The sequence below is a fragment of the Nothobranchius furzeri genome, chromosome 14, assembly GCF_043380555.1.
Source record: "Nothobranchius furzeri strain GRZ-AD chromosome 14, NfurGRZ-RIMD1, whole genome shotgun sequence".
NCBI lineage: Eukaryota > Metazoa > Chordata > Actinopteri > Cyprinodontiformes > Nothobranchiidae > Nothobranchius > Nothobranchius furzeri.
Window position 1 is genome coordinate 22,195,922 of NC_091754.1, and position 22,736 is coordinate 22,218,657.

At 40.9% G+C, this 22,736-nt stretch overlaps 1 protein-coding gene and 1 long non-coding RNA gene across 8 annotated transcripts; one reads left to right on the forward strand and one right to left on the reverse strand.

The window, feature by feature from the left end:
- Nucleotides 1-1,682: 1,682 nt before the first annotated feature.
- Nucleotides 1,683-20,752, reverse strand: LOC107389970 (muscleblind-like protein 2a). 7 transcript variants are annotated; one of them, XR_008564421.2, is made up of 8 exons: nt 20,360-20,752; nt 16,337-16,798; nt 15,955-16,209; nt 13,442-13,495; nt 12,979-13,135; nt 9,400-9,435; nt 6,377-6,577; nt 1,683-1,811 (listed from the first exon to the last, which is right to left on the reverse strand). XR_008564421.2 is itself a non-coding variant. In XM_015966419.3 (8 exons), the coding sequence occupies exons 1-8, from the start codon at nt 20,531-20,533 to the stop codon at nt 6,447-6,449; spliced, it is 1,179 nt and encodes a 392-aa protein (XP_015821905.1). In that variant the 5' UTR covers nt 20,534-20,752; the 3' UTR covers nt 6,215-6,446. The 7 variants fall into 7 exon arrangements, 6 of the variants coding, with proteins under 6 accessions (XP_015821905.1, XP_070400091.1, XP_015821901.1 ...); XM_015966419.3 differs by lacking the exon at nt 1,683-1,811 and having other exon boundaries at nt 6,215-6,577; nt 16,337-16,543; nt 16,634-16,798; XM_015966416.3 differs by lacking the exon at nt 1,683-1,811 and adding an exon at nt 8,762-8,814 and having other exon boundaries at nt 6,346-6,577.
- LOC139062629 (uncharacterized) lies at nt 2,630-4,236 on the forward strand. Its single transcript, XR_011516193.1, has 4 exons — nt 2,630-2,768; nt 3,286-3,381; nt 3,464-3,551; nt 4,008-4,236. It is a non-coding gene; the product is annotated as an uncharacterized lncRNA (long non-coding RNA).
- Nucleotides 20,753-22,736: the final 1,984 nt, after the last annotated feature.

A 22,736-nucleotide genomic window follows, 5' to 3' on the forward strand; every position in this document is an offset into this window, starting at 1 on the left:
AATCGTAATTAATAAACATTCAATACCATTACAATTTCCTTTGATTTAATTTTAAATCAATATTTAGAGTGCCCAGGTAGCACATAAACAATGCAATTTAACGGTTTTCTTAAAGCAGGAACGTTTAACCAGAGCCCTAATTTCTTCCTTCAGTCTGACGGCACAGCGCAGCATGCGCTTGTTGAATCAGTATGTGTGTGTGTGTGTGTGTGCGGCACAGCTCCATGAGCCGCTCAAGTCACTGTGTCTCGTTATTGGCACTATTTAAACCAATGTTGTAAAATTACTTCTGCCCAGCCCAGATGTGCTCACATGCACCTGTGAGCCGTGGTTCCGCGTCTGACCTCCGACAGAAGCACTCTGAACTTCAGATCTTCAGCGCGCTGTTAATAGCCTGACACGTTTAGAATGCTGTCCCACCGTCAGTGTGCTAATATAATAATATAATAATGCTAAAATGCTCAGATGGGAGTCATTTCTTATTTATTTTGTTACATACACAATGTTCTGTGTGTGAGGTTTGCAATGTCAGAACACCTGCATGAGACAGGTGTTAATTACAATCTGCCAGAATGACTCACCACCTTCAGATTTCTCCAACACCGATAAAAATGATCAAATACATATCTTGCTATTGACAGCGTGCACAGGTCTGAGTGCTGAAGCTCGGAGCGCATCATTATTTTGAAGCTAGGGCACATGCGGAGGACACACACACACCCTTGCTTTTACATGACTTATTTATTTGCAGTATATCAGATTTCACACAATTTAGAGTTAACAGGAACAAAACGGTCCACATGAAATGTTTAACTATGCACAAATATTGTTAAAATTCATAGAGCGACTCACATCAAATGGAACCTAATGGCACCAACATGGCTGCTTCAGCAATCGGCTAACTCTGTAACTATAGGCAACGGACAATCCTATCAACATATCGGCATATTATTTGTGTTTGTTATACAATCATCTTCGCAAACTTAGTTAAAATTTATCTAAAATATTCAGGAAAAATGAATTTTTATGAAACAAGGTGGAATTTATAACTGACCAAAAGATAAGGCAGAGTTTAAGAAGTCTTTTCCTTTTAGTCGTCTGACTGTTGGAGAAGTGCAGACACTCAGTGAGTTTTACAAAACAATCTTATTACATTTTTAGTGAAATATGAACCATTTTGTTTTACCATTAAGATAGTAAAACATTCAGAATTTTACCTTAAGCATGCGCATGTAAAATAAAAACCAGCTGAAATTTAAAGTAATCACCTTTAAACAGCTGCTGGATTATAAATTCATCCCTCAACAGACTTGAAATGAGCATTGCCGTGTCATATTTTACTGAACAGAGTGAACTTTCAGTTTTATGTTAATAATTAAAATAGAAAGCGGAAGGTTGTTTTAGTTACTTGTCCCATTCGGATGCAAAAATTAATTCAGTTTGAGAATCTCGGTTTGCAAATTGCAGGACATTTTAAACAAGTCAGGAAAATATTCTATAACAGGAACTTTAGATTTCTTTCTGCAGCAACTTTAAATGTTACTTTTTTGTCATACTTTTAATAAACCATCTGAACTAACTCACTTATCCTCTCATAAAGCACTTTGTAACATTCTTAAGAAAAGTGCTATACAAATAATAATTAATAATCAATGACAAACTGTTTTAGCATCACATGGTTATACAATTTGTGCAATGCACTGCTGCACAAGCCATTCTGTGTTCCTGTTTCTGCAACAGTTCATGATCCCTGACACGTAACGAGTCAGAAGCAGGTCTGGGATGCTTTCAGCTTCCTCAACCTTTAATCCCTGGACACAAAAACAGCTTTTCAGAGGCTAAAACAACAGATAAAGGTATTTGAAATGTACTTATCCAATCTAAAGTCAGTTTAATAAATTACATTCATCTCAAAATGTAAGATAATACATTTAAAAGTGTCCTTAGCTAATAAAATAAGCAAGTGTAGTCATAATAGTATCTACTGATGACGCGTTAAAAGCAAACTACAGGAAAAAAAGTGAACAAATGCTAAATCTTTAAAAGATAACATTGAAGTAAAGGTTTGTACACACCAACGTTCTTATCTACCGGTACTAAGTGAAATAAAAACAGGTTAAACTGGTTTTTAGCTCTTAAGATAACACACACACACATTTCCACACCACAGAGAAATTATCATTTTAAAGGAGACATAACATGAAAAACCCACTTTTTTATCCATTAACACAGTGTGTTTCACATTTTAAGTGTCTAAGTGAGCAAAAAGGCTTATATTATTCACTGGAGTTGCTATTTAGATATTTAATAATTAAGTTTTGGGCATATTTGTCCACCCGTTCAGTTTTTACATTATCCATTACGTCAGTAATTAATTTAGTCAGGATAACTACCAAATATGGTAATGGCCCTCGGCTAAACACAGAGCCAATCCGCCATTTTTTCTTCTCGCTAAGATTTTTTGTAGTCCTATTGGAAAAATGCAGAATGTCTGGTTATTTTAGCCACACACAGCTCAAAACTGTTCCTCGTTTTAAGGAAGGGTGGTGTGGCAGTATTTAAACCCAGGAGCTGATGACACTACTGCTAAAAAAACACAGAAGAAAAAGTAGTGTGTTTGTGTTTGTGTGTGTGTGTGTGTGTGTGCGCGCGCGCGCGCGTGGTTCGTTCGTTCCTGTCTCCAGGCTAGTAAGTACTGAGGGCTTCATCTATCTAAAAGGAGTCATTTGCATCTGAATGTGGCAGCACCGGGACACAGCAGCAGAGCGGTAAGCTTCATATCACTCTAAAATGTCGACAAACTTTACTTTAGATTTACGGGCATTAGCAGCACTAAAGCGTTAGCATCCGGCTTGCTATCGCTATCGCTAGTAAAGTTAGCACCCAGATCAATGTGGATTTTGCTGATTTTCGTGGAATAAAACGTGATTTCTGATCAACGCCTTCTTTTACACCAGATGATAACCTCCCACTGATTGTAGAAGCAGAGAGCCTGTGTGTTATTCTACGTGAGTGTGATGTAATCTTAGCATCCAGTAAATAAAGTCCCATATCAGCTAAAATGCAGCGTGACAAAGTCATTAAAGTGCGTCAACACAGTGGATTTAATAGTTTTAAAGAACAATCTCTGAGTGGAGTGAGGTTAGTTTTTTGTCTCACTGCAGATATAAAAACTAACTTTATCAGTCAGACGCAGCAAAGCTCACCGTCTGTATGAGCGTGAGCGTCGGAAAGCTGATAAAATCGGCTGTAAAACAAAAGTAAAAATGCTCCTTTGCTTTTTAGAGTCAACATCCAGAAGACTGGAGCCGTGTTTCACTGACAGGCTGTCAGACTAAAGCCCTGATGAGCTCAGCTGGGACAAACTGGTCTGATGTTTAGGTAAGTGAAGATCTGCTTCTCCGAGATGCTAGTAAAAAATAATTTAGCCAGCTTGCTAATGTTACTTTTCTTCTCCTCTAAGGAACACAGAACGTTCAGATGTTGGCATTTCACGTCACCTACTGAGGAAGGAGACCCACCAGTAAAGAGACGGTCTGGACCAGACCAAAGTGAGTGATGACACACCTCAGCCACCCTCATCATTAAGAACACCTCACCCCCTGAATCACTCCGTCTGATGACAGCAGAGTGATTTATTTGATGTTTTACTTGTTTAATCTGTTTAGAAATTATTGAATTACATTATTTTCTGTAATCGACCATCTGATCTGGATGTGTGCAGAATAACTTTCCCCAAATTCAGCAGCAGCTGGCCTGTAAAAACAGCTGCAGCATGTAGTAAGTCTGTCTGCGCTGCTCTCTAATGAGCTTCCTTTCATAAGGAATCATTTGTATAATTTTAGTGTCACTATTTTATTACATTTGTAAGAATATGAAGTCACTGCAGCAAAGTGAACTTGTGAACAAACACAAACGTGACTATAAACATGAAAGCTAAAGAAACAACTTTCCTAAAGCTGCTTGTAAACAAAATATGTCATTAAAGTTATCGTCTATCATTGCAGAATATGGCGATGACATCATGGAACTGGTCTTTGGAAAAGTTTTCCCTGAACCAACTCCGTTTCTAGATGAGGTAGAGAAGATCTGCATCTCACCAACCCTCTGGTCTCAGTATTCAGACAACGGAGGTCTCCCACTGTTATCCAGGACCAGTTTGAAGCCCACATACTGCCCCTCCCTCATCATCAGGAAACATCAATCCGTATCCTGAGGACAACAGAAGACGGCAGGAGGACAGGAACTCTGAGACCTAGACACCACCAGCACCGAGACACAAAGCACCTGTGTGCACAACGCCTGTTTAACTACTAAAGCCTGTTTATTATATAGTTCTACTTATTTGCTGTGAGGTTAATACTTAGAACATTTGTATATTAATGTAAACAATTTAAAAAAATCACTGATTGTATGTTTTCTTTTAGATGTAATGGTCCAAACTCAGCCTTGTAGACATTTATTGCATCCTGTAGGTAAATACACAGAACAGGCTCAGATCCAGGATGACCCAGCATGCACTTCTTCCATTCTGGCTGTTAGGGATTGTATCAATAACTCAATGCCTACTGATGTTTTCACCTAACGGTATTTATTTAGAATGCAGGTAAGATTTAACTATATTTGTTAGCAAAGCAGACTGATCCTGGGAATTTCACTGCAGCACTGATGTCCACCTCTCTGTACACATTAGAGAGAATTACCACTTTTCAGCTAAACACATTTAATAAAGATATAGGCTACGCATTGCAGACAATAAAAACAAAGTTGTAAGCATTAGAATTATAATGATCACATTAAAGAACATTTGGAGGAATGTTCTTTATTTTTGACTCGAATCTCAAATCTTTAAATTAAAATGTAACTGCTTTTTATCCATTTTCAGCCATTAAGACACCCAATATAAAATAAGACCACTTATAAAATTATTTATAATTATATGTATGTATATATTTAGATAGAGATCTTAATAAAATGTATTCTTTTAATGGTGTTTTAATGAGCTGTATCATTTTTTAAAACATTTTTTATAGAAATAAATAAGCAAGCAGCATTCCTTGTGTGTGTGTGTGTGTGTGCGCGCGCGCGCGCACGTGCCTGCTAGCTGGTCCCTCCGTCGGCAGTGACGGGTGTGTGTGTGTGACTACAGACAAATGCATGAGAGAGTTAGCAGCCTTGAAACAGCTTGATGAACTACCCTCCCCACATGTTTTAAAAATGCTAATATGCTATGCTAAATCTGCTATGCTAAATAATGATTTCTCTATAGAACTACAAAGTCCGACTGGGGAGGAGAGTACAGGTCTGCACTATGGAGGGGGGCGGAGTTTACAGCTCCTCCTCCAGTTTAAAGAGACAGTACCCAAAAACGGCTCGTTCTCAAGACTCTCCTCAGAACAGGGGTAGATGAGGGTCTGTAGAGCAACAATGATGAGGAAATCAGACCAAAGAACTGCAGTTCCACTGTATTTAGACCCCCAACTGAATGATTTAGATGTAAAAAGGAATAACTTAAAAGCATGTTATGTCTCCTTTAAGACTAAAATCTGATCAGATTCTCAAACGTTACTAATGCACTGCCATGGCCTTGCAAAAAAAAAAAAAAAAAAAGACATTTATCTTTGATGTCTGCTTTAGCACATTAAAAATGAACCGATTTTACACTAATTCTTTTAGATCTGCTTCATTTGCATGTACATATTTGCATGTAGGCACTTGTAACATTCAAATAATACAGTACTGACACCTGACTGCAACATAAAGCCCACACGACCACAACATCTTTAGTGAGTTTAACATCTGCTGTGACTTTTTCTATGAGCAGAAAATGTCTAAATGTTGTATTAACTTGTTAAAATTAAATTTTATTTATGAATACGTCCAATATTAAACCACTGGGGAGTTCTCATCAGGACCTGCAGTACAAAGGCACACCAAGAGGTGGAGCACTGATCCAGTTCTCTGGGGACCGCTCTGAGCTATTTAAAGGGATATCTATAAAAACTAGCTTCATGACATGATGAGTAAAGTTAAAATAAGTGCTTTCCACTGGCTTTGATTTCATTATTCAAATCTCATCTTGAGGAACAGCGAACAACGCAACACATTCAGGAAGGAACAAGAAGGACAATCTCAAAAATGTGACATTATTTTTTTTACATCTAACCCTCTTACATCTTTTCTGTCCTCAGATTAGATCCACCATCATTTCTTCTTTAAATCTACATACTTTGTTGCCTCTATAGTTGAGCTATATGTTTTGTTATTCAACAGGCTCTTGTACAGAATGTAAAATGATGGCTTAATCTTGGGCTCCATCAGGAAGCCACTATTACTAAGAACGCACGCCATCACAGGTGCCAAGGCATGCACTTACAACAGTCTTCTGTGATTGCAACGCAACCCTCCAAGCTGAGCTGGCGTGTCTTTTCAGTGGCGATGTTTTCTCAGCATGCAGCCTGTTGCAGGTTGTGTGTGACGTTTACTGAATATTTACAGAGTGGCTGCTCGGGGCCGTTAGCAGAGGCAGCAGCGACACGGCACCGGCTTCTGTTTCTGATGGTTACTTGAGGATGATCTGTTGCAGAGGCAAAGGAGAGTCATGGAAAAGTTTCATACAAAAGGTGCTTAAATGATTTTTTAAACACAAAACACGCATGCTCTTTAAAACCCAAAGTCACAGGCATCAAATTATAATATGAGGGTAACAAAAAAGAAAAGGACCTGAGGCACTCAGGAGGATGAACGTTTTTTTTGTAAAGCTTGTATCCCTAAACTGAAGAGCAGTGGAGGTACTCACAATCGCTCCACACCCTAGAAGCACCCCGTGCATTTTTGATGTTTTTTATTTAATATGAGGGTGTTGGGAAGTAAAAAGAAGCATCCATCAAAGGTTCAGTGGTGTCCAAATGTTTCCAGAAGTGGGCCAAGTACTAGCAGGCCTGAAACATTTGAAATTTTTTTTAATAAACAAAAAGCTAAAATGACTTCATTCTAAATTTTTTGTTTTCCCTGTTTAAAAATACACAAAATAAATAAGCATGTAGTGACTGAATGGAATCTCATATATCTGCCCTAATTAAAAATGTATTTTTTACTTTTTCAATTGAAAACTTTTTTTCTCTGCACTTTTTTAGGCCTCACACTTATAAAAATATGAAGAGAAATAAAATAAACAATTTATCTGCACCAACAGCCTTTGCTAAGGAGTCAAAATGAAACTTTTCTGTAAATGTAATCAGGAGTCGAGCAAACTCACAACTGGCACATTTACACTTCGGTCAGCTCAGCTTGAGCCGGGTGGAGATAGCCCGTCTCCGTGTGGCCAAGTTGTGTTTAATGTCCCATTGGTCATCACACAATGTTTGACCCATCCCTGTGGGGAGCAGTGAGCTGCAGCAGCGGCTGCGCTCGGGAACTGTTTGCTGGTTTAACCCCCCAAATCCAACCCCTTAAAGGGGAGTGTCCTATTTTTAAAGTCTTTGGTATGACCCGACTGGATTTGAACACCGAGCTCCCAGTCTCAGGACGGACACTCAACCACTAGGCCCGAGAAGTTTACACAGCCTTCTCAGGAACGTGGCCATGGGCACGGACATGGCGGGCCCGTTAAATGGCATGGAGTCATTCCTAAGTGCCACAAGTTAGTAAAAAATAGTGGGCGTGAGCACGAAGCAAACAGCTTCCTACTCTAATCGTTGAGCAGCGGTGCTGCCGTGGGCTCCTATCTAAGAGCGCTCACAGCAGACGGTCAGTCCTCACGCTGCTGTAGCTCCGGTCCTAGCTGCAGTCAAAGAAGATATTTACATCACCACATCCAGTTTGCTGCTGAATCGCACATGCATAGGTGGGTGAGTAGTCAACTCAGCACGAAATGAAACGTGGGCTCAAAACAACTGGTCGGCCTAGGACGATGCGCTATAACACAGCCTTTCCACTGGCTGCGTAAGCAGCACGTAACAAAATAGACGTATTTTACCAAAAATTTAGGTGTGTGTCCCTTCCCACCGGGAACGTTTCAGACATGAATTGGTTCTGCCAGGTCATGAAATCACGGCCCGAAACCACACTTTGGACACCTCTGATTTAGACTTAATCCCATTCATGTAGAGCTGTACAATCTATATTAACCCATTAATCTGTAATTGATTATTGCATGCTTAAAAACATGAAGACACATGAATGTAATTCTGTTTTCCAGTTGTCAAATTGCTACTAAACAAGTAGAAGCTTAAAGAAAACTGGAAATATTAAACTAAAATAATAAATTATTCGTGATAAAAACCTCATGCACACACACACACACACACACACACACACACACACACACACACACACACACACACACACACACACACACACACACACACACACACACACACACACACACACACACACACACACACACACACACACACACACACACACACACACACACACACACACACACACGCCTGAATGGTGGAATCTAATCTAACCTTAAAACTGAAACAAAATGACAACAAACAAAGCAAACATGCAACAAAGAATAAATGCAACGCCATTTTGTTTTGCAAGTGAAAGAAATCTCAGTAAGTTTTTTGTAATAAAATAAATAAAATGCAGTCAAGCAGCTGTGCTAAAGATCTACAGGTATGAAGCTGTATGACTGTAAAGCAAGCAGGGCACCTCGACGCTGATTGAGCAACTCCCCTGATTTAGAGACGAAGCACTTATCAAGAGCTCAAGGATTTATGACAGAAAGCTTTAAAAAGAAGCAAACCTGATTGGCTGGCGCTGTTGCTGCGTAGGGGACACTTGTGGCAGGAGTAGTTGCTGCAGAAACAGTAGCAGGCGTAGCACTGTACATCATGGGGACTTTTTCAGGAGGGGAACCATGAAAGCAATGAAAAGGGAGGTGGAGCATTATGGTAACCATAGCAATGTTTCTCTTTCTCTTGCCAGGCAAATATAAAATGAGAGTAGCGGCAAGCCATCATTGGGTTAGACCAGCAGATGGCATGTGATCACACAGCAAAGCGAGACAGCAGGGGAGGACATAAAGGGAGAGCTGATAAGAAATGAAATTAGAAAATCTGATCATAAACAACATCCCACATAGACATGTTAAAGATTTTTATTCCAGTGGAATGTTTAGAGGGATAAATCTCAAAGAGGCTGATCAGATTTTCTAATTTATTCCAGTGGCGGAAGGCAAATCTACAAATTTATCAAAGTGATGGCATTTCTACATTTGAAATATTAGAGGAAATTAAACACCCAAAAGCACACAAAAGTGCCACAAAGCAGGAAAAAAATAAACATATCTTTAAAAACATTTAAAAATTTTATGATGTAGAATCATCTCTCATAGTGGCAGATAAGGAGAAACAGTATAAAGAACATAAGGAAAGGACCTACCAATGCTGTTAGCAGGAGTCATGCACAGGACAGAACCTGCATGATCATGAGAGAGAAGATCTGGTTAACACAGACCTTCAGTGTAGAACATATAAGTTGAAGTTGAATGCATTCATTTTAGATCCAGTGATGAAACTGATCATTGGTCCTGCTGTATGACCCAGTTTTGGCCCACTGCTAACACTTAGACATAGTTCCTGATTTAGCTAACCTAAGCTGTCCTTCCATGTTTGTTTCAGAAAAAGAGTCGTTTTTCGAACAGCTTCTCCAAAGCAAACCAAAAAAAAAAAAAAAAAGCTTGTTCAGCTTTTTTCTTAGTTGCACTGCCATGAGGCATCTAGAGTCTGAGATGTCTCTTTTGAGTTTACAGAGGCTTCTCAGAGCACTGCAGAGGCTGACCTTGGGGTGAATTTGCCGTGACTCCCACTCCTGGGAAGACAGCAAAGCGTCTTCATTGTTTACCACCTTCTCAGGCTGATAAGAAGCAATATTAGCTTCTCTGTTGATGTCTTTTCACTTTAGCCTTCTGTCTGCACACACAACTGAATTATCCAGAGCAGTAAAGGTTTAACATCCATACTAATACCCAATGCTGCTGCACATAGAAGCTACTCTTTTTAACGAAAAAAATAAGTTTGTCAACATACTGCCTCTATCTTTTGACCTAACTTAACAATAATCTGGGATTGACGTATTACTATAATAAATGAGCATTGACTAACTTCCAGAGGGCAGTCTAATTCATTCACTTCAGCTCAGTTTTGGGAAAGAAATTTTTATTTTTACGATATCATCTGAAAAAAAAATCATTTTGATACTTTGCAGAAAATCAGATACTATTTATAAAATCTGTAACCTGATATGGGAAATTAATAATCGGAATGGAATGATTGTTTGGTGTTAAAGGTGTCATAGAACAATTTTTGTTTGCGGAAACTGCTCGTTGAGCTTCTATATAGCTTATGAAACTTTGTTGGAGATCAAAATGGCCCAGAAGGCCTGAAAAATGGCCAACCCAATTGTGTAGTAAAGCAGGTGTGCATTCAAACAAGGAGGTGGGTGTCCGGCCAAAGTCAGACGAACAAGGAAGAGGACAAGTACCACAAGTTATGGCTCTGTCAGGCATTCATTCAAAGTCAGGATATTTCCAGTTCATTCTGGGATATGATAAGTGCTCTTTGTTGTTCTCCTCTCGTCAAAAAAAGATGTTAGCAATACATCAGGCTAACATTAACAGTAGCTCAGGTAGTGTCAGCAGTAGCCTGGGCTAATATTAGCAGTAGCTTGGGCTAAGGCGGGGGTCGGCAACCCGCGGCTCTGGAGCCGCATGCGGCTCTTCCATCCATCTGATGCGGCTCTCTGTGCTTGTAAAATAATTAATGGATGTTTAAATAAAATGCTTTATATTTTACTGCATTAATTTTACATCTGTATACCAATTCTAAATGTAAAGATTGTCTGCGTAAACTTGAACAGTTCCAACCCGGTCTTACTGTGAGACCGGGGTGACGGGTCACGCTTGTGCGTAATCATATGCGCTTTCTGAGCTGACGAGGATGTGAGATTCTGGGCTTCTCCTCAGACAGGCTCCTGGATCCGTTGCCACATTGGAGACAGGAACAAGCGCTATTCAGCCAAAGTTTCATAATCGGGGAACATTTTCTAAGTGACAAGTCTCGCTTCAGTCGGAGGAATCTTCCTGCATGCGCTCCAAGCCCCTCTCCACATCTTCAGCTCGCTGTGCACCGTATGTACGCGCTGACAGCGAGCTGCGCTGAGCAGTGTCCAGCTCAGATGTTCAGATGGGAATCTTTTCTTGAGTGATTTAGCTACATCTGCGATGTGTGTAACGAATAAAATGTCAGTTCGTCTGCATGTGTCGGGGTAATTCTTTCTATTCTTTCTCCGTCAAAATAAACGGTCAAATCCGGGAACTGTCCGGTCAACACAACACAACCCCTGCTTTTAACTGTTCTGTTTTCTTGTGAAACTTGTTGCAAAGAGATATAATTTAACTTGATTAACACCAGAGCCAGGCACACTGCACCGTTGTCTCAGTCACTGTAAATGAGGGAAAAACAAAATGATCGGATCCTTTTCTGACCTTCCCCACCTACAAAGTTTAATTACAACAATAAAACGTGACAGAGCCTGGATTTGTATTCTGAACAGTCTAAACATGTTTTAAAAAGAAACGTATGATAAAAGTGGCACCTGCTCAGTAAAACCACCAACAGGGTGAAAAATATCAAAATATTGTAGGCAGAGACGGGCTACAACTTCTGGATCCACTTTATATAAATCGTTTTATTGATTATCGTCTTATGAAAGATAACTTGACGTACACGAGCGACCGGTACTGGCTGCTGTCACCTGTTGTGATTGGTTAAAGCAGCTCTCTGCTGTCTGAGGGTAGGCCCCGCCCACAACGCCGCGGCTGCTGCGGCTCCCAGTGTTTTCTTTACTGTGGGAAACGGGTAATAATGGCTCTTTGATGGGAACAGGTTGCCGACCCCTGGGCTAAGGTTAGCAGTAGGTCAGGCTAATGTTAACAGTAAAGTCTGATTCATGCTTCTCCGTCAGCTCCAACAGGGAGAGACACGCACGCACGGACATAAATGTTTTGCCCTCATACTTCTCCATCTCCTGGGGAGTGTTGCAAAGCAATTCCCCACCAGGACACCAGAGGGCGTAGCACTGTTCTGTGGTATCTCGTCATGTATCGGTCCAAGATAGTGTGTTTATATTGCGTTTTTTGTATATAAGAGACTTTTTAACAGACATATTTGTCTCTCATCCTCCTCCACCTCTTCATGGACTCGCCACCTCTAAACCCACGTTTCCCGTCATTTCCGTCCACAAATAAAACGCTTGCTGCACATCTTTTCACTCCTCCAGTCACGGGGGAATTAAACGTTCATGTTTTTAGAGTTTTTTTCACAAGGTATTCTTCAAGCTGCTCCGTGTCTGCCGCTAGTTATCCTCGGCTCTCTTTGTTTTTGAGGGCGCAATGGCGGCGGTGTAGATGACAGTGGCGTCCTGACCAATCACAAGCTTGCGTTGTCAGTCTCGATGGACGGACGTTTAGAAAAGAGAGCTTGACTCCGTCCGTCCTTGCGGAGCTCTCCAACAGGCCCGCATAATGGCGTTGCGTGTCCCCGCACTGACGCAGATGGAGAAGCATGAATCAGGCTTAACTCTAGTGTTAGCACCTTGGGCCAATTTTAGCAGTAGCTTAGGCTAAGGTTAGTAGTAGGTTGGGCTAATGTTAGCAGTAGCTCAGGCTAGTGTTAGCACCTTGGACCAATGTTAGCAGTAGCTTGGGCTAAGGTTAGCAGTAGGTCGGGCTAATGTTAGCAGTAGCTCAGGCCAGTGTTAGCAGCTTGGGCTAATTTTACCAGTTACTCGGGCTAAGGTTGTTCTGCAGTTAGCTTTTATGCGACCAACATAAATTCTAGGACACCTTTAAATAACAATATAAAAAGTGAATGACATCCATGAAAATCTTAAACATTTTAAATATATTAAGCCATGGAATAGGGAATGTAAAGTAAGATAATGTGTTATTTTGAGGTTCACCTGTGGGATAATATGCTGCAGTGGCCTGTTGCAGTTGTGTGTTGGCCAAAGCTTGTTGGTAGTGCAATAAACTGGGGTTGAGGAGAGAGCTGGCCCAGCTGCTCTTCTCTAGAGCTGGTCTCTTTGGTAGGGGTTGCAGGACACTGTGAGGAAATGCCTACAAGTGACAAAAAACAAGTGTGAAAATTCCCCAACTGCTCTTTTGTTCAGTTTTGTACACATTTATAAAAAAAAGTATTTTTTTTTAGTATTTAAGGTTAAAAAAATGTAAAAAGTGAAAAACGAAGCACAGCTTTAGGATTACGTTATGCTTGGAATAACATTTTAACAGTTAAACATTAAAGCTAAATGATGGCGACTGTGCACACATGAGCTTTGAAGAGCCTGAAAACCACAATGACAAAAAATAAAATGTTATCCTAGAACAAGTAATAGCCACATGCAAAGCAAAAGGTGAAAATACCAGGTCTACAGTCGCCTCGAGGGGTCGCTTCATTGCTTTGGCAGTCGACTGAGTCTTTAAATAGCAGGCAGCGAGCACATGATGGCAGTGGGCCAATGGGATTCAAGCGCATTAACATACAGGTAACAGCAAGAAGAGGTGCACCATGGAGGACAGCATTGTGGGTAGGTGACAGGGGGAAAACAAAAACAAAAAAAATCTGAATGTAGTATACAACATGAGACATAATATACATGCATAGTAATAAAAAATGTAGTAAAGAGGCACATTTAATGATTGTAAGTCAGAATTAGTTCATTTGCAGATTGACATTGATGTGTACTTTCAAGTTATACATTTGTTACATATAAAGAGATCTGAGTTGTTAATTTACTTAAAACTCTCTGATCAGTGCAGCTGCGCACACACACTTTTGGACTTACACACAGATTTTACAGCTTTAAGAAAGCGATCTGAATGGAATACAGTGTTTACTGTTCAATGAAAGATGACTTGGTTTTATGAGAGCCAGCCCGAAGCAGTGTCACAAATCAACAGATGAACCATGCATCTAAAGTCATAAAGCACATTTACCAGATTTACAGCAAAGCTCTACATGGAATAATGGCTGGTTCCTCATCTTGTATGGCACATAAAAAATGTAATTACTTTTGTGAGCTTTAGATAAAACCTAAAGGATTACGCAATGAAAGAAAACGTACACAGAAACCAACATAAAGCGTCTGTAAAGGACAAAAAAACAGTTTCACTAAGTAAAATGACTTTGATATGCACTTACGGAACGTTTATCCTGTTAATTTTACTGTATAATTAACAATAATAGTAAATTTTGGTTAAATGCACCTTAAAAGTAATTTTACTATTGTATTTCACATAGACTTAAACCTCACCAAAAATGTTAATTATCTCCTATTTATCTTGTAGAATAGTTAAAGTATTTTTCTTTTAGTTGAATTATTAGTGGTGTTAACGCTGCATAAGGCTGTATAAGGCTAAATTAATTTGCTGCAATATGGCTTCTGTATCAAACTACATAGTAAATGTGTGTATTCAGGTGAGTCTCTCTCCATTAGTCCTAAACATAAAAAAATAACTTCTTTTAACATAAAATTGCAGCTTCTCTGTTTCTCAATCAGGTAATTTTACAAAAAACAGACAAAAAATAAAGAGCTAATAGGCTTAAATAAATATGGACCTTGAGTTACAGCCAATGTTGTGTCTTCATCCAAAACATGTAACTGTACAGGTGAAACTTGAAAAGTATGTAGATGGTGCATATGAAGGGGTGCTGTTGTAAAACTATTGACTGTCTGCAGCAGGAGTACTCAAATCCGGGCCTGGAGGGCCGGTATCCAGCACGTTTTAGCGGTTTCTCTGCTCAAAAACACTTGATTGTGGGCGACTGTGGCACAAGAGTTAAGTGCTCGCCCCGCAATCGGAAGGTTGCAGGTTTGAGTCCCGCTCAGTCTGTCGCTGTCGTCCCTGGGCAAGACACTTAATCCACCTTGCCTGCTGGTGGTGGTCGGAGGGACCGGTGGCGCCAGTGCTCGACAGCCTCGCCTCTGTAAGTGCGCCCCAGGGCAGCTGTGGCTACATTGTAGCTCATCCCGACCAGTGTGTGAATGGGTGAACCACTGATTGTGTTGAAAAGTGCCTTGGGGAGTTCCAGGACTCTAGAAGGCGCTATATCAAATACAGGCCATCTTTTTGATTAGTGGTTGGTTCACCTGTGCAGCAGCTCATCAGGCTTTGCAGAAGCCTGTTATTTACTTGCTGATTGAAATCAGGTGTGTTGAAACGGAGTTAAAACGAAAACATGCTGGATACCGGCCCTCCAGGGCCAGAATTGAGTAGCACTAGTCTACAGTCAGCAATCAACTCAACAGCATAACGGCTCATTCACTATACTTGCTCTCCTTTAAATACGATCAGTCACTCCGAGTTGCACATGCATGCTGAACGAGAACATTTCCTTCAAACCCTCACTGCCTGCTTTAGTCGCAGAAAGGAAATAGAAGAGAAAGATTGTGTCACAAAAGCTTGTTTCTTCTACATTGCGGGGAAAACTAATATTCATATCATATAATCGGCCACCTTGGCTTGCGACCATGGGAGGCTGCGTTGATTTTGCTCCAAGAGAGCAGAACACGTCTTGGCTAGTAGAAACTAGTCATTAGCAATAGCATCTCCGCAACATCGCAGAACACATTCAAGTTTGTGGTATTTGTCAGAGAAGGAGAAACAGCCGGCTGCTACCACTTCAACTTTAGGACAAACTACTAGAGTCCCAAAAAGGGGGCGGGGCGAGTGTTCTGTGACCATGTTCGCGTTGAAATCCTAGCTTGTTCTGTAGATTCGCTATAGCAGCTTTAATAGTCAACAGTAGGATAACGAGCCCTGGGGCTTAGATTTGACCTCAGATTTTAAACACAGCACTGACGACGGCATCAGACCAACAGCATAACAGCAGCCAAACATTTTAAAGCTACCAAAAGAATAAAGCTAGGTCTTACCATGGCTGCAGCTGTGGCCTGGGCTGCCACTGCCGTTTGACAGACTTGCTGCTGACTGGATTTGAGTTTGGCCTGCAAGTGTGCAGGCGGGTGAAAATACTTGCACTTCTCCCTGGAGCACCGGCTCTTGATGTAGTCCATGCAAACAGTGACTGTGTTATCAGTGCTGTCAATCATCGGGCTGTCAATGGGGTGAGCAAAGCGGCAATCTGTCTCCCCTCGTGCACAGTTCCCCCGCTGAAACTCACGGCACACCTGAAGGAGGTGCATTTATCAAGATGGGGAGAACAGTTTAGCTTTTTGCCTGTAGCCAGCTTATGTCAGACCAGAAAAATGATTAACATTTCTTATGTTAAACTGCAAAATTCAGGCGCATGAGTACCTCTAATTTGTCTGGACGCTGCAGCTTCTGGGAGGGAGAATTTGAAGACGAGGAGGAAGAAGAGGACGTGCACTGAACTGTGACAGCTGGACTGCCAGGAACAAGAACTGGGGTGTTGGAGAGGATGTCTGAGGGAATGAGGCTCATCCCATGGCTCAAAGGTGTGATGTATGACCCATAAGCCAGACCAGTATTAGCACCAAGCCCCTGTGTAGCAAGAGATGTTGACTTAAGCCTGAGACAAACATTGTAACAAAACAAAGGAAATTCCATCCTGAATAGATTTGAGACTCTCACCATAGGCTGCAGACTGTGTCCAGGAATCATGAGTTGCATCTGCTGGGCGAGCACAGCTGCTGCTGTCTTCTGCTGGATCAGATTGTTGCGGCCATTTATCTCCAACTGAGTTTTTAGGTGAGATGGTGGATGGAGATACTTGCAGTTCTCTCTGGAGCATCTGCCCTGCATTTGGAGATTCAAAATATAAGACAAATGTGAGCCAGCCAAAGGTGTTCCTGTCATCAGCCCCTAGCATTTCCACTTCATTTAGACTCCTCTTTGAACATTATAGCCATTTTACTGTCAGGTGTTTATTAATCGTCAGTGATTAGAATAGGGACATTCAAACTCATGATCACACAGGGTATTACCAAATGAGAAGCATAAAAAAATTGGTAAATCTATTATCTGTCAGATACTACTTTATGTGGAGTTCCACAAGGCTCTGTTTTAGGCCCACACCTGTTTTGCCACTTTTATGTGGACGGAATTCACTTCCCTTAAAGATTCCAAATTCTTCTTTGTCTGCACTACTGGAACGCCCTAGCCTGGCAAGCCAGACTAAATAAATGTATTATTTAGTCTGGCCACGCTCCATTGACGGCTCTCGGTTGTGGGGCGGGTTCTATTGTTGTCTTTCAAATGATCTCCGCATTCCACTGGACAATGAATGTGGCATACTCTTGTTTCACTCTGCTGCATCATCCCACCCACCAGGCATATAGAGTGCACTGATTGGCCCACAAAGTGGATAAAACTCTGATTTGTTCACTAAGCAGATAGAGCACTATGATTGGCCCACCATTATGGACCAATCACAGCTCTTTGTGTGTTTGAAACCCCTCTAGAGAGCTGTGATTGGCTAGCCAGAGTCCTGGTAGGAGCTGTGGAGGTTCCAATGGAGCATGCCTAGACCAAACTTTGCAAAGCAAGAATTTGGTCTAGTTCACTAGGCTAGGAACGCCCATCAGCAACAAACTGGCTAAAAGATAATTTCCTCTCATTTTAACTCTGGGAAGACTGAATGTCTGATCTGTACAGCAGACAGCATGGTTCCTCTGATCATTTATTCGTGGAATACTTTGTGTGTTGTTTCTGATGATAATATCAGTCATCAGTAAAAAGAAATTCCTAATTTGCTCCTGTTTGTTTTAGGCTATCGCAATGCTAACAATAACCTTCATGTACTTTAACTAGCCTGGCAAGCCAGACTAAATAAATGTATTATTTAGTCTGGCCATGCTCCATTGACGGCTCGCGGTTGTGGGGCGGGTTCTACCGTTGTCTTTCAAATGATCTCCGCATGCTACTGGACAATGAATGTGACATACTCTTGTTTCACTCTGTTGCATCATCCCACCCACCAGGCATATAGAGTGCCCTGATTGGCCCACAAAGCGGATAAAGCTCTGTGATTTGTTCACTAAGCAGATAGAGCACTATGATTGGCCCACCATTATGGACCAATCACAGCTCTTTATGTGTTTGAAACCCCTCTAGAGAGCTGTGATTGGCCAGCCAGAGTCCTGGTAGGAGCTGCTGAGGTTCCAATGGAGCATGCCTAGACCATTCTTTGCAATGCAAGAATTTGGTCTAGTTCACTAGGCTAGTACTTTAACACCACTATCATCTAATTTGGGTGTGAGCATCAAGATTAATAAGAATCCATGTGACTGGTCAAAAGAAGCTCTTGGAATAAAACAGTAGTCTAAGTTGTACATATACTGCACAACAATACATTGTGCAGCTCTTGATATAATTTATGTTTACTTGACACCAAGCCCTCTGGTGATTTGCGCCCGACGCTGGTCCAAAGCAGACCCATTTCTACACTGGTGGCCTATTTAGACAATGAAAATCAATAATTCAACAATGTTCAAACAGTGATCCAGAGGGAGAATTGAACTGATCCATTTCCATTATAAAGTATTTTGCAAAAATCTAATGTAGATTTAATGTGTAACTCGTAAATTCACCAAATTAATGTTGTCTTTCTGTAGGACAATTGTCCTTAATAAGAAGCAACTGACAACACAGGCAATGGTTCATTTTGGAGCCTGGAAAGGTGATCAATAAATAGTTAAGGTTTTTACAGTTTATACATCTTAGACCATGGAATTATTGTGAATTGCTTATGGCTTTCACAAAACACAATAAAACAGTTCTAATAACTTTTTTTTTAGTTTCAGGTAAATTTCCAAACATAAAACAGAGATGCCATTTGGGAAAACTGCTCTAACCAGCTTTTTTATTCTTAGTGACTTTCTGCCACATTAGTAAAGGTCATGAGATACTAGTTAAATACCACAGGCTGTGCACATTCCTCCATATGATTGAGTTAGGGCCTATTAGTGTAAGGAAAGTTCACCCAAAGTTTATTTGATCTTCCTTGTTCTAAGCTTCGATCTAACTTTTGTTGCTAAACTATCAGCAAGACAGATGATGAAGTGGAACAATGTAAGGAATATAAATAAGGAAAGAAAACAAATGTACGCATTTATGACCTAATTTATTTTGTAAGCAGATGCTGAAAAAAGAAACTTTCACTCTAAAGGCTGCTTTTGCCTCTCATCTCACTCACCATCTGAAATGTTGTGGTTGTATTTGGGTGGGGAAGGCCTAAAGGGTCCTTTTGTGTTGTGTAAGTAAAGCGGAGACATGGAATGGTTGCTGAGCATTAAAGTTGGAAGAAAACTCACAAAAACTGAACTGGAAATTCACCCCAGGAATTTAATTTCAACAATTTCTCCAAAAAAACCTGTAAAATTTTTTATTCAGTTGTTGTGCATTGTAAGATTGTTTTAAAGTAGCTCAAGACCTGCAATGTGGTGCAGCTTTGTAATCAGTTGTTCGTTCGTGGATAAATACGGTCGCTACTTTGTGTGTATGCATATCTGACATAAGGGCACAGGCTGGCAATGCAATAATTCACAGTGAAAATAATCCCACATGGAGATGTGATAGTGAATGTGTGCGAGTGGATTAAACAGCGCTGGCCCCATGCTGAGCCTGGATGAGGATAAACTGGCTTTAATCCAATTGAATGCAAGATTTCTTTTAAATCGTCAAATTACTGATTAGAACATTTTTACATGTATGTTATCTATTTATAGAAGAGTGTAGAATTGTTTAGGGGTTGTTAAAGCACTGGAGCTTTATGTGTAATGGCTTAGAGACCAGAATTCGTCTTAATGCAACCAGGGACTTGGAGAATTCCTCATTAGAGCAGGATAAAGACTTAAAGTGGACAGGATTATTTTTATAAGCGTCGGGGTAGTTTTGCCAGATCTGCAGCGTTTTAAGCGTATTTGTTGGGACGGGGCGGCTAATTGGTCCCATCCTACTAGAGAGAGCCACCTCTCCAGGAGTGGGTGGAATTAGAAAGAATTCACAAGAGAGTACGAAAGGCAACAAATGTGTTGATTTATGGCTTCATTAAAAAAACTATGAAGAATTAGGAGAGCTTAAAAAAGATGTCTTCTATTTGTTTTGAGCAGCCAACGCAACTAACATGGCAGTTTAAAAATGAAGATTAAAAGTGTAATATGAATAAACCAAGAATTTAAGCATTTTTGCTAAAACAGTGTAAAAATAACTATTAAAGCCAAAGTAATTTTCTATTACTTAACAATTACAGAGCTACAAAATGCAAAGATGAATAAATAAAACAACTCTGTAAAGTTACAGTTCCTTTACCAGGGATGTATTTTCCATGAAATTTAAAAGAATATTTTGAAATCGTACCTTCAAGGAGTCAAAGCAGGCGATGACTCTTCCATTTTCAACTTGGCAGCTTTTGGGCGGGTGTGCAAACTTGCATTCCTCATTGCTACGTGAACAGTTTCCCCGCTGAAACTGGCGACACACTTCCAAAGTCAGCCACTTCGTGTCTCTAACCGAAGACATGTTCATTGCCATGTCCGAGAGGTTTTCAGCACACTATGAAGGTTAAACGTTTAAAAGGCCTACACCAAAAAGTTTTAACAGTTTAATCAAAAATTCTGCTGGAAACGGAGGGGTGATCACTTTAGAAGCCACTTGGTTCCTCCATCAGCTAGCGCAGAATGTTGTTTTATCACTGACAAATCTTCCATCAGATAATCAACAGTAGGTGTGTTTGTCGTTGGAACAAGTCCGAGCTTGTGCGTGTCCCTGAACTCAAGGTTTCCGCAGAGATCAAACAAGTCAAAAACAAACTTTCCACTTTAGTGAAACATTCTCAGGGCGTTTGTCTTCAGCTCATATGGCTCAAATTCAGCAGTCGTTCAGGTGTTGGATGAGAAAACTGAAACCAGACAGTTTGCAGATGAGGTATGCTTTGTAACCGCCTGAGAATGTCTTCAGAAAGAAAATTCAGAATGGAGTTGTTGTCTCAAAGGCACTTCTGTTGCTGACCTGAAAGAAAACAAAAATATAAATTAAATGTGGTAAGTCTTACAGCTCACTAACGCAGGGGCACCCAATCGGTATCCAGCATGTTTTACTTGTTTCTCTGCTCCAGCATTCCTGATTCAGTAGTTGATTCACTTGTGCAGCAGCTCATTAAGCTCTGCATATGCCTATTACTCACCTGATGATTAAAATAGGGTGTGTTAAAGCAGGAAAACCACTAAAACATGCAGGACACCGGCCCTCCAGGACCAGGATTGGGCACCCTTGCATGAAACTATTTAACACATAAATAAATAAATAAATAAATAAATAAATAAATAAATAAATAAATAAACTTCCAGCGTAAAATTGAGAGCGTTTAAAAGATTTGATGAACACATTTCCTCTCAAAGTAGTTACAAGGCCATAGGGCACCTGGAACCTGTCTCAGACCCATCTCATTTTAGTTTCCAGGAGTCAAGAAGTGCAGCAAATGTGAGACAGCTTTAGAAATACTTGACAACCAACTGAAATGATGGTGAACTGCAAACAAATTGAGACAAAATTTAGATCTTTTCTGACTAAACTGCAACAAATTTTTACAACTCTTGCAACTTCTTTTACATCTTTAATGGATATAAAGATGATTTTATAAGATATCCCTACCATATGTGATGTTTTATGAGTACTATATTCTACTTGGAAGGATGTTGGGACCGCTCAGATCATAAAGCTAAGCTTTTAAACATGGCATGTAGCCAATCAGAAAGCAGGGTGACAGAAATGAAATCATGCGTACCATTAGGTGGCGCCTCCGATTGGTGGATAGAATCAGGCCGCTGGGGCTTCCCACATGCATGATTCATTATTATTCTGGATGCTGTGGAGTTAACAAGCCTCTGGCTGAAGCCATTTTACTCTGTCTCTCACTGCTGTGAGGAGGCATGCGTGCGCGCGCACACACACACGCACGCACGCACGCAGAGTGCTGCCAGACACAGCAACGCAGGATACAAAATCAGAGTCTGAACTTGCATCCACACCACCGCGTTTTAAAAACAAACTCTGTCCACACGTGCCCGGATAAATACGTTGTTAAGGACATGCCAGACCTGTAGGCGGCAGTACTTCCCCCGTTCTTAATCTCGTCCTTCGTCTGTGGTCTTCCGCAAGGAGCAGTAATTCCGCTTGCAAAAACAAACAAGCAGAAAGCGCTTGGACAATTGATGGATCGGGTAGTGACAGAGCTTAGCTCTGAGGGCATCCATGCTGTCGGCTAGTGTAAACACAGGTCGCACATGTGATGTCAGCATTGCTTTGTCGCGGAAAGTGACGTTGCGGACCTTAAAACTCCGGTTTTGTCCGTCCACACGCAGTCACCCAAAACGGAGAAAACGCAGATCTTCACTTTGGCCGGAGTTTTTAAAAAGATCCGTTTTCGTGTGAAAAAACTCCGTTTTCGTGTGGATGACAGGCCAAAACGTAGAAAAATATCTACGTTTTGGCAGATCCCCGGCTACGTGTGGACAGGGCCTGAGTCTCAAAATGCAACTGCAGACTTGTCCGAGCTCTTTTGCCCCACCCACATCCTCAAAGATGCACTCATGACATCACAGGCCCCAGACAACCTATGTGCTCAATCGTGCCCGCATTCCTAAGGCAGTGTGTAACAAACAGGCAGAGGCTGGGGTGGGCAAAGCGGAGGGGACTGCCGATGCTGTGTGAGTGGCATTGGTTTTCATGGCTCTGC